General features: G+C 36.0%; 1 protein-coding gene across 2 annotated transcripts; it reads left to right on the forward strand.

Moving 5' to 3' along the window:
* Positions 1–6,596: 6,596 nt before the first annotated feature.
* LOC142236182 (uncharacterized) lies at positions 6,597–13,056 on the forward strand. 2 transcript variants are annotated; one of them, XM_075307439.1, is made up of 4 exons: positions 6,597–6,774; positions 6,826–7,048; positions 12,456–12,566; positions 12,666–13,056. In XM_075307439.1, exons 2-4 carry the CDS (start codon positions 6,874–6,876, stop codon positions 12,890–12,892), a joined length of 513 nt encoding a protein of 170 aa, XP_075163554.1. In that variant the 5' UTR covers positions 6,597–6,774; positions 6,826–6,873; the 3' UTR covers positions 12,893–13,056. The 2 variants fall into 2 exon arrangements, with proteins under 2 accessions (XP_075163554.1, XP_075163553.1); XM_075307438.1 differs by having other exon boundaries at positions 6,602–6,774; positions 6,851–7,048.
* The last annotated feature ends 264 nt before the right edge of the window (positions 13,057–13,320 follow it).

Consider the following 13,320-nt stretch of genomic DNA (forward strand, 5'->3'; position numbering starts at 1 on the left):
GTTTTGTTTTCCAATAATTAATTATACCCTTCACCACTACTGTGGTACAGGGTATAATAAGTTTGTGCATTTGTATGTAACGCCAAGAAGGAAAAGTCTGAGACCCATTGTTTAGTATACCGATCGTCTTAGAATCAAATTCTGAGTCGATTTAGCGATGTCCGTCTGTCTGTCTGGCTGTCTGTCTGTCCGTCTGTCTGTCTGTTCATGTATTTTTGTGCGCAAAGTACAGGTCGCAGTTTAAGTGCGATCGTCCTCAAATTTGGCATAGGGTCGTTTTTTGGGACAAAGACAATCGCTATTGATTTTGGAAAAAATCGGTTCAAATTTAGGTATAGCTGCCATATATATTTATCCCAGATCTGGTCATAATTGGCGTGTTTATCAACCAATGTTCTTCATATTCAGTACATCCGAATATTTTATGAGTCTCGAAAAACTTGCAAAATATCAGCTAAATCGGTTCAGATTTAGATATAGCTCCCATATATATCTTTCGTCCGATTTAGACTCATATGACCACAGAGGCCAAAGGTTACTACCGATTTTCGTGAAATTTTGCATAAAGAGTAAAATTGACATTCTACCAACGCTTGGTAAATTTGATCGAAATCGGTTCAGATTTAGATATAGCTCCCATATATATCTCTCGTCCGATTTAGACTCATATGACCACAGAGGCCAAAGGTTACTACCGATTTACATGAAATTTTGCATAAAGAGTAGAAGTGACTTTCTACCAATGTTTGGTAAATTTGATTGAAATCGGTTCAGATTTAGATATAGCTCCCATATATATCTTTCGTCCGATTTGCACTTATATGGCCTCAAAAGCCAGAGTTTTGCCGTGATTTAGTTCACATTTTGCACAAGGAGTACGTTTAAGAGTATTGATAAGTGTACCAAATTTGGTTGAAATCGGTTCAAATTTAGATATAGCTCCAATATATATCTTTCGTCCGATTTGAACTTATATGGTCTCAAAAGCCAGAGTTTTGCCGTGATTTGGTTAAAATTTTGCACAAGGAGTACGTTTAACAGTATCGGTAAGTGTGCCACATTTGGTTGAAATCGGTCCAGATTTAGATATAGCTCCCATATATATCTTTTGCCCGATTTATACTCAAATGACCACGGGGGCCAAAGATAAACTCCCATTTACGTGAAATTTTGCAGAGATAACAGAATTATTATTCTAACTATGCATGTCAAATTTAGTCGAAATCGGTTCAGATTATATATAGCTCCCGTTATATGTACACCAGAGTTGCGAAAATATGGTAGACTATTTTAGACCCACTTTCAATGGGATTTTCCTCCAATTGACTGCTTAGTTTCCACGAAGAATATATTTAATATGATATTTAAGAGTGTCAAGTTTGACCTAATTTGGTTCAGAATTAAATAAATAAAGCCTCCATATATTCGTTTTTCCTGTTTATACAAATATGGCCAAAATTCCCACACTTTACACAAAATTCTGTGATAATTTCCCCATATCTTTGTCATATCCTACACACTGTAATGCCAGACTTTCCACAGAACGGTTGAGTTTTAAATAAGGCTCCAAGTCGCCCGACTTGACCAAATATTTAATATATCACAACCTACACTTGACCACATATCTTGGCAAGATCTAACCAATATCCCTGTAAAATCGTAAGTGCTGAGTAGTAAAAATTGTAAATGTTACTCAAATTGTCCTATATCTCGAATACATATGTATCGCCTGAAAAATCATAAATCTCTTTTGTACAACTGCATTAAAATTTCTCTCGCTTGATATTTCCCATATTTTTTACAAACATTGTGTTTCATCCCAGGGCGTTAGCCGATTTAAATTTTAATTCTAGAGTTTTTGTAGAAGAACAAAAAATTGTTTCCATTAAAAGTATTTGTATCTGGAAATGCAAATTTTAAGTAGTTGAGATGGTAACACAAATGTTTGTCTACATAGTGGTGAAGGGTATAATATAGTCGGCTCCGCCCGACTTTAGACTTTACTTACTTGTTGGTATATTTGTCTTCTTATATTTATATATTGCTATACACTATATTGTAATCAATAATGCTCATTTCCACCGCGGTTCCTACGACAGTAAGCAAAATTCTTGCATTCGATTTTCTTTAAAATATTTATACGTTGAAATTTGACTTCTGTATTCTCCGAGAGATCACAACTAAGGTCATAGGTTGGATCAGGTATAGTGGAGGCCCGATATTTTAGACTCACCCAGACAATTCATACCATTGTGATACCACAGCGGGGAACTTTACTTTTATCACTGAGTGCTGCCCAATTCCCTAATTTGCTCAATAACAAGGGAACTCCTTTTTACAGCTGTGTCCGAAAGGCGTTTTACTAGGTTCTTATTTAAAATGATTTGTACTGGGATCAAGGCAGATTTAGTGAGGTAGTTTTCGTATTACAAAATCAAAAATTTCAGTCGCCATATTGAAACTTTGATTGTCAGTCAAATTTAATTAAATTTCCCACTTGTTGAACAATATGTATGAAATAGAGAAAATCTGGAAATCTGGTATCGATGTATGCTTCGAAATACGAGGAAATATGTTACGGTTCGCAAGAATAATAATTCCTACCATCAATTATGAGGGCAATTTATTTCGATACTTTTCTGTCATAAATTTAAAGCAAATTTAAAATTTAACAAGTATATACGGCCGTAAGTTCGGCCAGGCCGAAGCTTATGTACCCTCCACCATGGATTGCGTAGAAACTTCTACTGAAGACTGTCATCCACAATCGAATTACTTGGGTTGCGGTAACACTTGCCGATGGCAAGGCATCTTAAAACTTCCTAACACCGTCTTCTAAACTACAAGGTAGTCCATACGTAGTATATATTAAAATAAAAAAGGCCGATTAAATACGTATATAATTAAGTTTAAAGTTTCTATAGAAATAAAATTTTGACAAAATAAAATTTTGACATTTTCTATAAAAGTAAAATTTGGAAAAATTTTCTATAGAAATAAAATTTGGAAAAAATTTTCTATAGAAATAAAATTTTGACAACCGGATCGGATGAATTTTGCTCCTCCAAGAGGCTCCGGAGATCAAATCTGGGGAACGGTTTATATGGGGGCTATATATAATTATGGACCGCTATGGACCAATTCTTGCGTGTTTGTTAGAGACCACATTCTAACACCATGTTCCAAATTTCAAACGGATCGGATGAATTTTGCTCCTCCAAGAGGCTCCGGAGGACGAATCTGGAAATCAATTTATATGGGGGCTATATATTTTATTTATTTTTTATTTATTTATTTATTTATTTAAGTCTATGGATATACAAAACCCTAACAGACTAGCTCGTAAACTAAAAGTAGTAAGATTCTAGTACTTCATTAAATTTTTTCAAAGACATTGATAAGTCTAAATTAAGTTTAGCATTTACAGCATTATATTCAAAAAGCGAACGCGTAATGGGCTCATTTCTGGAATAGTTTGTAGTATGAGTAGAGATATAAAAAGTTTCCTCATATCTACACGGATGAAAAAAGACTGTTTTTCATATGTTTGGCTATAAACATTATATGTTTGGAACACAAATTTTTAAACACAATATTTTTGAGTGCAAGCATATAATGTTCATAAACTAGCATAACATGTTTGGGACATATATGTTAATATGTTAGAACATATTATGTTTGGGACATAAAATGTTTGTAAATATAATATGCTTGGATGCAAACATATATTAATTTAGAAATAGCCTATAAACATATATGTGTTTAGTAGCTTGGAGCGCTATTTAACAGGGAGCGATATTGAATTAAGTTGGTGGTTGTTGCTTGTTATTACAAAATTAACATTTTATTTTTCCTTGGGCAATTGATCAGCTACTTCTTTGATCCTTACAAACTGTGTGGTCCGCTGTTCGAATCCCCGTCCGGCAAAAGGTAAAATTAAAATAAAAAAAATCATACAATTGAATAATTTCTTCTACAATGTTTGTATTACAGAAAAAGGTGCTAAGAACTAAAAAATTTCGTGGAAGTGAGAAAGATGTGGGGGAATATACAATTGGGCAGAAACAAAATTTTGAGCATTCAGGTCGAAAACCTATGTTGTTAGCACCTATATTACCTGTTTATTTTCATAATTCATTATGATTGTAAATATATAAATAAATAAATAAAATTTTGAGCACAATATTGTTTGGGAGAATTTTTTTTAAGCATATAATATTTTTGGGTGCAAAATGCTTCCAAACATATTATATGTTCACATAATAACATATTGTTTTTTGGAAGACAACATTATTGAATTTGGATGCAAAAATACAAAATGTTTGGAACTTAGACTACCCAAACATATATTGTTTAGACCAATATGCTTTCAAACATATTATATATTGGAAGAGATCAAACATATAAATGTTTGGGCAATACCCAAAAATATATAGGCTTGAAGCAAAATATGTTTGGGAGTATATGTTACAGAAGCGATTTTTTGTGAGCGTGTAAGAATATGAATAGGTACCTTAAATTTTATAAGACTTAAAAGAAAAGAAGAATCTATTAAACCAGACACTAGCTTAAATATAAATAAAACAGAACTACGAGACCGATTATTGACCAATGTATCTAGATGAATAAGTTTGCACCGAGATTCATATGAAGGTAAAGGTGATTGAAAATTAAGAGAAGCAAGACAAGCCTTCAAAAATTTCTTTTGAATTCTTTCAATGCGGTTAACATGAACCGAATAGAAAGGATTCCAAACCATGGAAGCATATTCAAGCCTAGACCGAACAAAAGAAATATATAGCATCTTCAGTGTGTACGGATTTGTGAAATCTTTAGCATTTCTCATAACGAAAGCTAAGAGAGAATATGACTTAGGAACAATGTAATCAATGTGCAAGTTGAACGTGAACTTCGAATCAAAAATTATGGACCGATATAGACCAATTTTTGTATGGTCATTAGAGAACATATACCAATACCATGTACCAAATTTCAGCCGGATCGGATGAAATTTTCGTTTCTTAGAGCCTCCGCAAGCCAAATCGGGGGATCGGTTTATATGGGGGCTATATGTAAAGGGTGATTCTTTTGAGGTTAGGATTTTCATGCATTAGTATTTGACAGATCACGTGGGATTTCAGACATGGTGTCAAAGAGAAAGATGCTCAGTATGCTTTGACATTTCATCATGAATAGACTTACTAACGAGCCACAACGTCGAATTTTCAGTGAATGGGCCCTAGAAAAGTTGGCAGAAAATCCGCTTTTTTATCGACAAATTTTGTTCAGCGATGAGGCTCATTTCTGGTTGAATGGCTACGTAAATAAGCAATATTGCCGCATTTGGAGTGAAGAGCAACCAGAAGCCGTTCAAGAACTGCCCATGCATCCCGAAAAATGCACTGTTTGGTGTGGTTTGTACGCTGGTGGAATCATTGGACCGTATTTTTTCAAAGATGCTGTTGGACGCAACGTTACGGTGAATGGCGATCGCTATCGTTCGATGCTAACAAACTTTTTGTTGCCAAAAATGGAAGAACTGAACTTGGTTGACATGTGGTTTCAACAAGATGGCGCTACATGCCACACAGCTCGCGATTCTATGGCCATTTTGAGGGAAAACTTCGGAGAACAATTCATCTCAAGAAATGGACCGGTAAGTTGGCCACCAAGATCATGCGATTTGACGCCTTTAGACTATTTTTTGTGGGGCTACGTCAAGTCTAAAGTCTACAGAAATAAGCCAGCAACTATTCCAGCTTTGGAAGACAACATTTCCGAAGAAATTCGGGCTATTCCGGCCGAAATGCTCGAAAAAGTTGCCAAAATTGGACTTTCCGAATGGACCACCTAAGACGCAGCCGCGGTCAACATTTAAATGAAATTATCTTCAAAAAGTAAATGTCATGGACCAATCTAACGTTTCAAATAAAGAACCGATGAGATTTTGCAAATTTTATGGGTTTTTTTTTTTTTTTAAGTTATCAAGCTCTTAACAAATCACCCTTTAATTATGGACCAATTTTTGCATGGTCATTAGGGAACATATACTAACACCATGTACCAAATTTCAGCCGGATCGGATGAAGTTTGCTTCTCTTAGAGCAATCGTAAGCCAAATTTGGGGGTCCGTTTATATGGGGGCTATACGTAAAAGTGGACCGATATGGCCCATTTGCAATACCATCCGACCTACATCAATAACAACTACTTGTGCCAAGTTTCAAGTCGATAGCTTGTTTCGTTCGGAAGTTAGCGTGATTTCAACAGACGGACGGATGGACGAACGGACATGCTCAGATCGACTCAGAATTTCACAACGACCCAGAATATATATACTTTATGGGGTCTTAGAGCAATATTTCGATGTGTTACAAACAGAATGACAAAGTTAATATACCCCCATCCTATGGTGGAGGGTATAACAATTTTTGGTAAAAAATAATTTTATTTTGAATTTTTATTTGTCACAATTATCAATTGTGCTCATTGTGAAGATACCTCAAAAAGGCATATATATAGACTTGTTTCTTAATTTCCAGTAGGCTAAGATTTAAAAAATTTGAAACCGTTTCTTTGTATTCTCTGATAGAACTGTCAGAATTGTTAAAAAACTTGAATGTTTGTATCGTTTTTTGGCTAATCAAAAGCTTTTGTATTGTGCATAGCAGAAACAAGCTTTCGTCGCATTCAATAGAAACATCGTCATTTGTGCGCTTGTTGTTGGTTAGTTTACAAACAAAACATCCAAAAAGTGATCTCATAGAAAATCAGGTAAACGAAGAATATGCCTCATATGGTAATTAAACATAGATAAATTTATAGAAATATTCCAAATATTGTAATCTAGAGTGAAAGAACTTTGTCCGAACAATGTTAGCTGCTGGTCGAAGTTTCCGATTCCTGGTCTCCCATTGTAGACCACCGGTACCTTTGTATACCTGGTCTATAAAGACACAATATGCTCCTATCATGGATTTGAAGACAACCACTACTTGGTATGTTAGGCCACCGATGATCGCTTCATATTCAAAAGATTCCAAAAGTGGTAAGTGCACCATAGCAGCTTATTAAAGAATGCAGTTCATCGATTTTCATCAAATTTAAAACATTATTGTAGAAGTTTGTGTACGTGTATATCCAATAGAGGAAAAATGATTCATTGTGTAGTTAAGTGGGTTGATACCATGACCAAAAATCAAATTTTAATTGAGTATGCTCTTGATCTCACTTCGACTTTCCTTAACCTTTCACTTTCATTTCACCTGGTCACAATTTTTTGACATCATAGCATACAAATGTGTTTAAGTAAATTTTCGACTTTTACGATTCTAATCCATTGTGGAATGTACAAACGCTTCGGCTTAATTCGATATGTTCTTACGTACCCATCTTATACCCCTTACTTCTTTTACCGCCTAACAGATATAGTTTTCCCATTTTATTCCATCCAAATTATAAGGACTTTTTCCATATAGCTGACGGTTTTTGTAAAAAGATATATCGTAGCTTATAGTGAAGAGTTGGTCTAGTTAAGAGGTACTGATGTGGAAACTTTACAACAAGATATTTGAATTTTAAGTTTTAGGCTTTAGTGTTGGTCCTCCACAGAGAACAATCACACAGAAAAATATTTCACGAAAATTCTTTCAACTAAAACTTTGAGTTTTAAAAAATTAAATTGATTCAACAAATTTTTTAACTGAAACAAAAATCAATCACAAAAATTAATAGTATCAATTAATTTTTTAATTGACTTTCAATTACGTTTTTAATTGATTGATATTTCGGTGATTATTAATTAATTAATGGGATCAATTTATAAATTCCACTCCAAGAACATACTCGATTTTATTTTATTTATTTTTTATACCCTCCACCATAGGGTGGGGGGTATATTAACTTTGTCATTCCGTTTGTAACACATCGAAATATTGATCTAAGACCCCATAAAGTATATATATTCTGGGTCGTGGTGAAATTCTGAGTCGATCTGAGCATGTCCGTCCGTCCGTCTGTCCGTCTGTTGAAATCACGCTAACTTCCGAACGAAATGCAAATGGGCCATATCGGTCCACTTTTACGTATAGCTCCCATATAAACGGACCCCCAAATTTGGTTTGCGAGTCCTCTAAGACAAGCAAATTTCATCCGATCCGGCTGAAATTTGGTACATGGTGTTTGTATATGGTCTCTAACAAACATGCAAAAATTGGTCCACATCGGTCCATAATTATATATAGCCCCCATATAAACCGATGCCCCGATTTGGCTTGCAGAGCCTCTAAGAGAAATAAATTTCATCCGATCCGGCTGAAATTTGGTACATGATGTTAGTATATGGACTCTAATGACCATGCAAAAATTGGTCCATATCGGTTCATAATTATATATAGCCCCCATATAAACCGATCACCAGATTTGACCTCCGGAGCCTCTTGGAAAACCAAAATTCATCTGATTCAGTTGAAATTTGGTACGTGATGTTAATATATGGCCTCAAACACCCATGCAAAAATTGGTCGATATCGGTCCATAATTATACATAGGCCCCATATAAACCGATCCCCAAATTTGACCTCCGGAGCATCTTGGAAGAGCAAAATTTTTCCCATTCGGTTGAAATTTGGTACGTGATGTTAGTATATGGTATCCAACAACCATGCAGGAATTGGTTCCTATCAGTCCATAATTATAAAGGGTGATACGGTCAAAATTTGGTCAAGGGAAAACGCGTGTAAATCGGTGAAATCGTTTATTTAAAAAATCAAATTAATTTTCTTTTTATACCCTCCATCATAGGATGGCTGTATATTAACTTTGTCATTCCGTTTGTAACACATCGAAATATTGCTCTAAGACCCCATAAAGTATATATATTCTGGGTCGTGGTGAAATTCTGAGTCGATCTAAGCATGTCCGTCCGTCCGTCTGTTGAAATCACGCTAACTTCCGAACAAAACAAGCTATCGACTTGAAACTTGGCACAAGTAGTTGTTATCGATGTAGGTTGGATGGTATTGAAAATGGGCCATATCGGTCCACTTTTACGTATAGCCCCCATATAAAGGGACCCTCAGATTTGGCTTGTGGAGCCTCTAACAGAAGCATATTTCATCCGATCCGGCTGAAATTTGGTATATGGTGTTGGTATATGGTCTCTAACAACCATGCAAAAATTGGTCCACATCGGTCCATAATTATATATAGCCCCCATATAAACCGATCCCCAGATTTGGCTTGCGGAGCCTAAAAGAGAAGCAAATTTCATCCGATCCGGCTGAAATTTGGTACATGCTGTTGGTATATGGTCTCTAACAACCGTGCAAAAATTAGTTCACATCGGTCCATAATTATATATAGCCCCCATATAAACCGATCCCCAGGTTTGGCTTGCCGAGCCTCAAAGAGAAGAAAATTTCATCCGATCCGGATGAAATTTGGTACATGATGTTGGTATATGGTCTCTAACAACCATGCAAAAATTGGTCCATATCGGTTCTTAATTATATATAGCCCCCATATAAACCGATCCGCAGATTTGGCTTGTGGAGCCTCTAAGAGAAGCATATTTCATCCGATCCGGCTGAAATTTGGTACATGGTGTTGGTATATGGTCTCTAACAATCATGCAAAAATTGGTCCACACCGGTCCATAATTATATATAGCCCCCATATAAACCGATCCCCAGATTTGGCTTGCGGAGCCTCAAAGAGAAGCAAATTTCATCCGATCTGGCTGAAATTTGGTACATGGTATTGGTATATGGTCTCTAACAACCGTGCAAAAATTGGTCCACATCGGTCCATAATTATATATAGCGCCCATATAAACCGATCCTCAGATTTGGCTTGCGAAGTCTCCAAGAGAAGCAAATTTCATCCAATCCGGTTGTAATTTGGAACATGGTGTTAGTATATGATCTTTAACAACCGTGGCAGAATTGGTCCATATCGGTCCATAATTACATATAGCCCCCATATAAAACGTTCTCCAGATTTGACCACCGGAGCCTCTTGGAGGAGCAAAATTCATCCGATCCGGTTCAAATTAGGAACGTGGTGTTAGTATATGGTCGCTAACAACCATGCCAAAATTGGTCCAATCACACAAAAATTGGTCCATATCGGTTCATAATCAAGGTTGCCACTAGAACCCAAAATAAGCTACCAAAATTTTATTTCTAGAGAAAATTTTGTTACAATTTTATTCGGTTCATAATAAAATTTTCATCATTGTCAAAATTTTATTTCTATAGTAAATTTTGTCAAAATTTTATTTCTATAGAAAATTTTGTTCAAATTTTATTCGGTTTATAATCATGGTTGCCACTCGCGCCAAAAATCTACCAAGATTTTATTTCTATAGAAAATTTGGTCAAAAGTTTATTTCTATAGAAAATTTTGTTAAAATTTTATTTCTGTAGATATTTTTGTCAAAATTTTCTTTCAATAGAAAATTTTGCCAAAATTTTTATTTCTATAGCAAATTTTATTTCTATAGAAAATTTTTTTTTAAATTTTATTTCTGTAGAAAATTTTGTAAAAATTTTATGTCTACTTTGTCAAACTGAATTATATACCTATTGGATCGATCTTTTTTGATTGAATATATACCACGTATGGACTTACATACAATTTAGAAGATGGTGTTAGGAGGTTTTAAGATACCTTGCCATCGGCAAGCGTTACCGCAACTTAAGTAATTCGATTCTGGATGGCAGTGTTTAGAAGAAGTTTCTACGCAATCCATGATGGAGGGTACATAAGCTTCGGCCTGGACGAACTTGCGGCCGTATATACTTGTTCAAGTTCAATTAGTATAAAATTCAGGAAAAATATTCAGTGAGGCTTTCGCTTTTCCAAATCCGAATTGCCGGGCCTCACGCTTGACACCTGCCATCAGATTTTGTACAGCCACCTTGTCCACCTTCTTTGCCGCAGAAAGCCAGTTTGCCTTGAACTGCTGCTCGTCCTTAGCAGTTTGTTTTGGTCTTCTTTAGGTTCCGCTTGACAATGGCCCAGTATTTCTCAATTGGGCGGAGCTCTGGCGTGTTGGGAGGGTTCTTGTCCTTGGGAACCACCTGCACGTTGTTGGCGGCGTACCACTCCATGGCCTTTTTACCGTAATGGCAAGATGCCAAATCCGGCCAAAACAGTACGGAACAAGCGTGTTTCTTCAGGAAAGGCAGCAGACGTTTGTTCAAACATTCTTTCACGTCAATTTCTTGGTTGACAGTCCCGGAAGCTATGCAAATGCTGCTTTTCGAGCCACAGGTACAGATGGCTTGCCAAACCAGATATTTCTTTGCGAACTTTGACAGTTTTATGTGCTTGAAAATATCTGCTACCTTTCCCCTTCCTTTTGCCGTATAAAACTCAAACTTCGTCAGCATCGTCGTGTACAGCCTCCGGGATCGCGCTTTGGCCGTCGTATTTTGTTTATCATCGCGATTTGGAGTCACTACCTTCTTGTAAGTCGATAGTCCGGCTCGTTTTTTTGGCTCGATGCACGGTTGTAGACGATACACCCAGCTTATTTGCGGCATCTCGGAGAGAGAGGTCAGGGTTTCGCTTGAAACTACCGGCAACTCTCTTTGTCGTCTCAGTGGCTTCCGGTTTTCGATTTCCCCCCGATCCAGACTTCCTGGCTGTCGACAAACGTTCCCAAACACTTTAATTACATTTGTAACGGTTGATTTGGCAACTTTTAGGGATTTTGCCAGCTTTGCGTGCGAGTAGCTCGGATTTTCGCGATGCGCGAGCAAAATTTTGATACGCTGCTCTTCTTGCTTGGATGGCATTTTGACAACTGAAGAGTGAATTCCAAAATCAAAATAGGAGCAACATCCTACACACACACACCTTCAAAATGAGGGGTATTCAGGTTTTTTAAATGCAAAATTTAAAGAAATAGCTCCCATATAAACCGATCGCCAGATTTGACCTCCGGTTCCTTTTGGAAAAACAAAATTCATCCGATCTGGTTGAAATTTGGTGCGTGGTGGTAGTATATGATATTTAACAACCATGCCAAAAATGGTCTATATTAGTCCATAATCATTTATAGCCCCCACATAAACCGATCCCGAGATTTGGTTTTGGAGCCTCTTGGAGGAGCAAATTTCATCCGAGTGAGTTGAAATTTGTGGATGAGAGTCTTTCGTAGAAGTTTCTACGCAATCCATGGTGGAGGGTACATAAGATTCGGCCTGGCCGAACTTACGGCCGTATATACTTGTTTTTATTATATTTTTAAAAAAAAAAAACTAGTTAACGGTCTCTCTGATACTAACCATTTTTAGTTTTAACTTCATCAAATTCAATTGGAAATCGGTTGGCTTCATCTACGGCACCTGAAACTGTTGCTTCATCGCAAACTAATGAAACGCCTAAATCATTGACGACACCATCACCCAAATTAACAATGTCTCAATCATTGACCATTCCCATAGAATCTCAATCATCGAAATCTGAATCCCAAGCAAATTCAATACCTCCTGGTAAATCAAGCGATCCATCCAATTCCAAAGCATTATCATCATCACAATCATCCCCAATTGATGGTAAACCAAGTGATTCAGCCCATACCAAACCATTATTATCATCATCATCAGAAGCATCTTCAACTCCTACTGATAAATTTTCTAAAATTATTTCTCCAGATTCTCCTATTCAGCCGCCAAATATTAAACTACCCAGCCGTGATAAGGTAGAAAAGTATTTTTTTACATCCCTGGTATATATTTGGGACTTTTGCTACTATGTCTTTTGTTTGAGCCTCAAACTTATCGACACCTATATACTGAAGAATCCTACATTGCAAGAGAATTGGAAAAAATTGACCAAACGTTTGGATGAGCAACGTGAAGCTATTAAATCGAAAAAATAAATTACTATAGAAGTTCGAACATTAGGATATTGCACTCAATCGATAATAAATGAAGCCGTGATATTTAACTTTTAATTTTTCTTTATTAATTTATATGTATTTGTCTTTGAAATGCTTAAATATATTTGTTTGTTTTATAATATAATAAACTTATTAACTACAAATTGTGTTTGAATCAATGTTAAATTAAGGAGAAATCAAATTGTATACATAATCAGATAAGGGAAATTTTCATGATGGGCATTAGGCTATTTACAATGGACGGAAAAGCTTATGGCAGCCTGAAATAACGGGCTGCCACTATACCTAACTTTACCTTGCATTACCTATAGCTTGTGAAAGGCATATACAGCTTCAGTATGGCAAATATTTCCCAGCAAACAAATTTGGAAGCTTTCTCTAAGTCATTACTATTAAATTACATATAG

This window comes from Haematobia irritans, chromosome 4, assembly GCF_050003625.1.
Source record: "Haematobia irritans isolate KBUSLIRL chromosome 4, ASM5000362v1, whole genome shotgun sequence".
Lineage (NCBI taxonomy): Eukaryota > Metazoa > Arthropoda > Insecta > Diptera > Muscidae > Haematobia > Haematobia irritans.

Coding starts and splice junctions, on each gene's coding strand:
- LOC142236182 (XM_075307439.1), top strand. CDS start 6,874: ATGTTAGCTGCTGGTCGAAGTTTCCGATTCCTGGTCTCCCATTGTAGA. Junction 7,049..12,455: donor TTCAAAAGATTCCAAAAGTG/GTAAGTGCACCA, acceptor CCATTCCCATAG/AATCTCAATCATCGAAATCT. Junction 12,567..12,665: donor ACAATCATCCCCAATTGATG/GTAAACCAAGTG, acceptor TTATTTCTCCAG/ATTCTCCTATTCAGCCGCCA.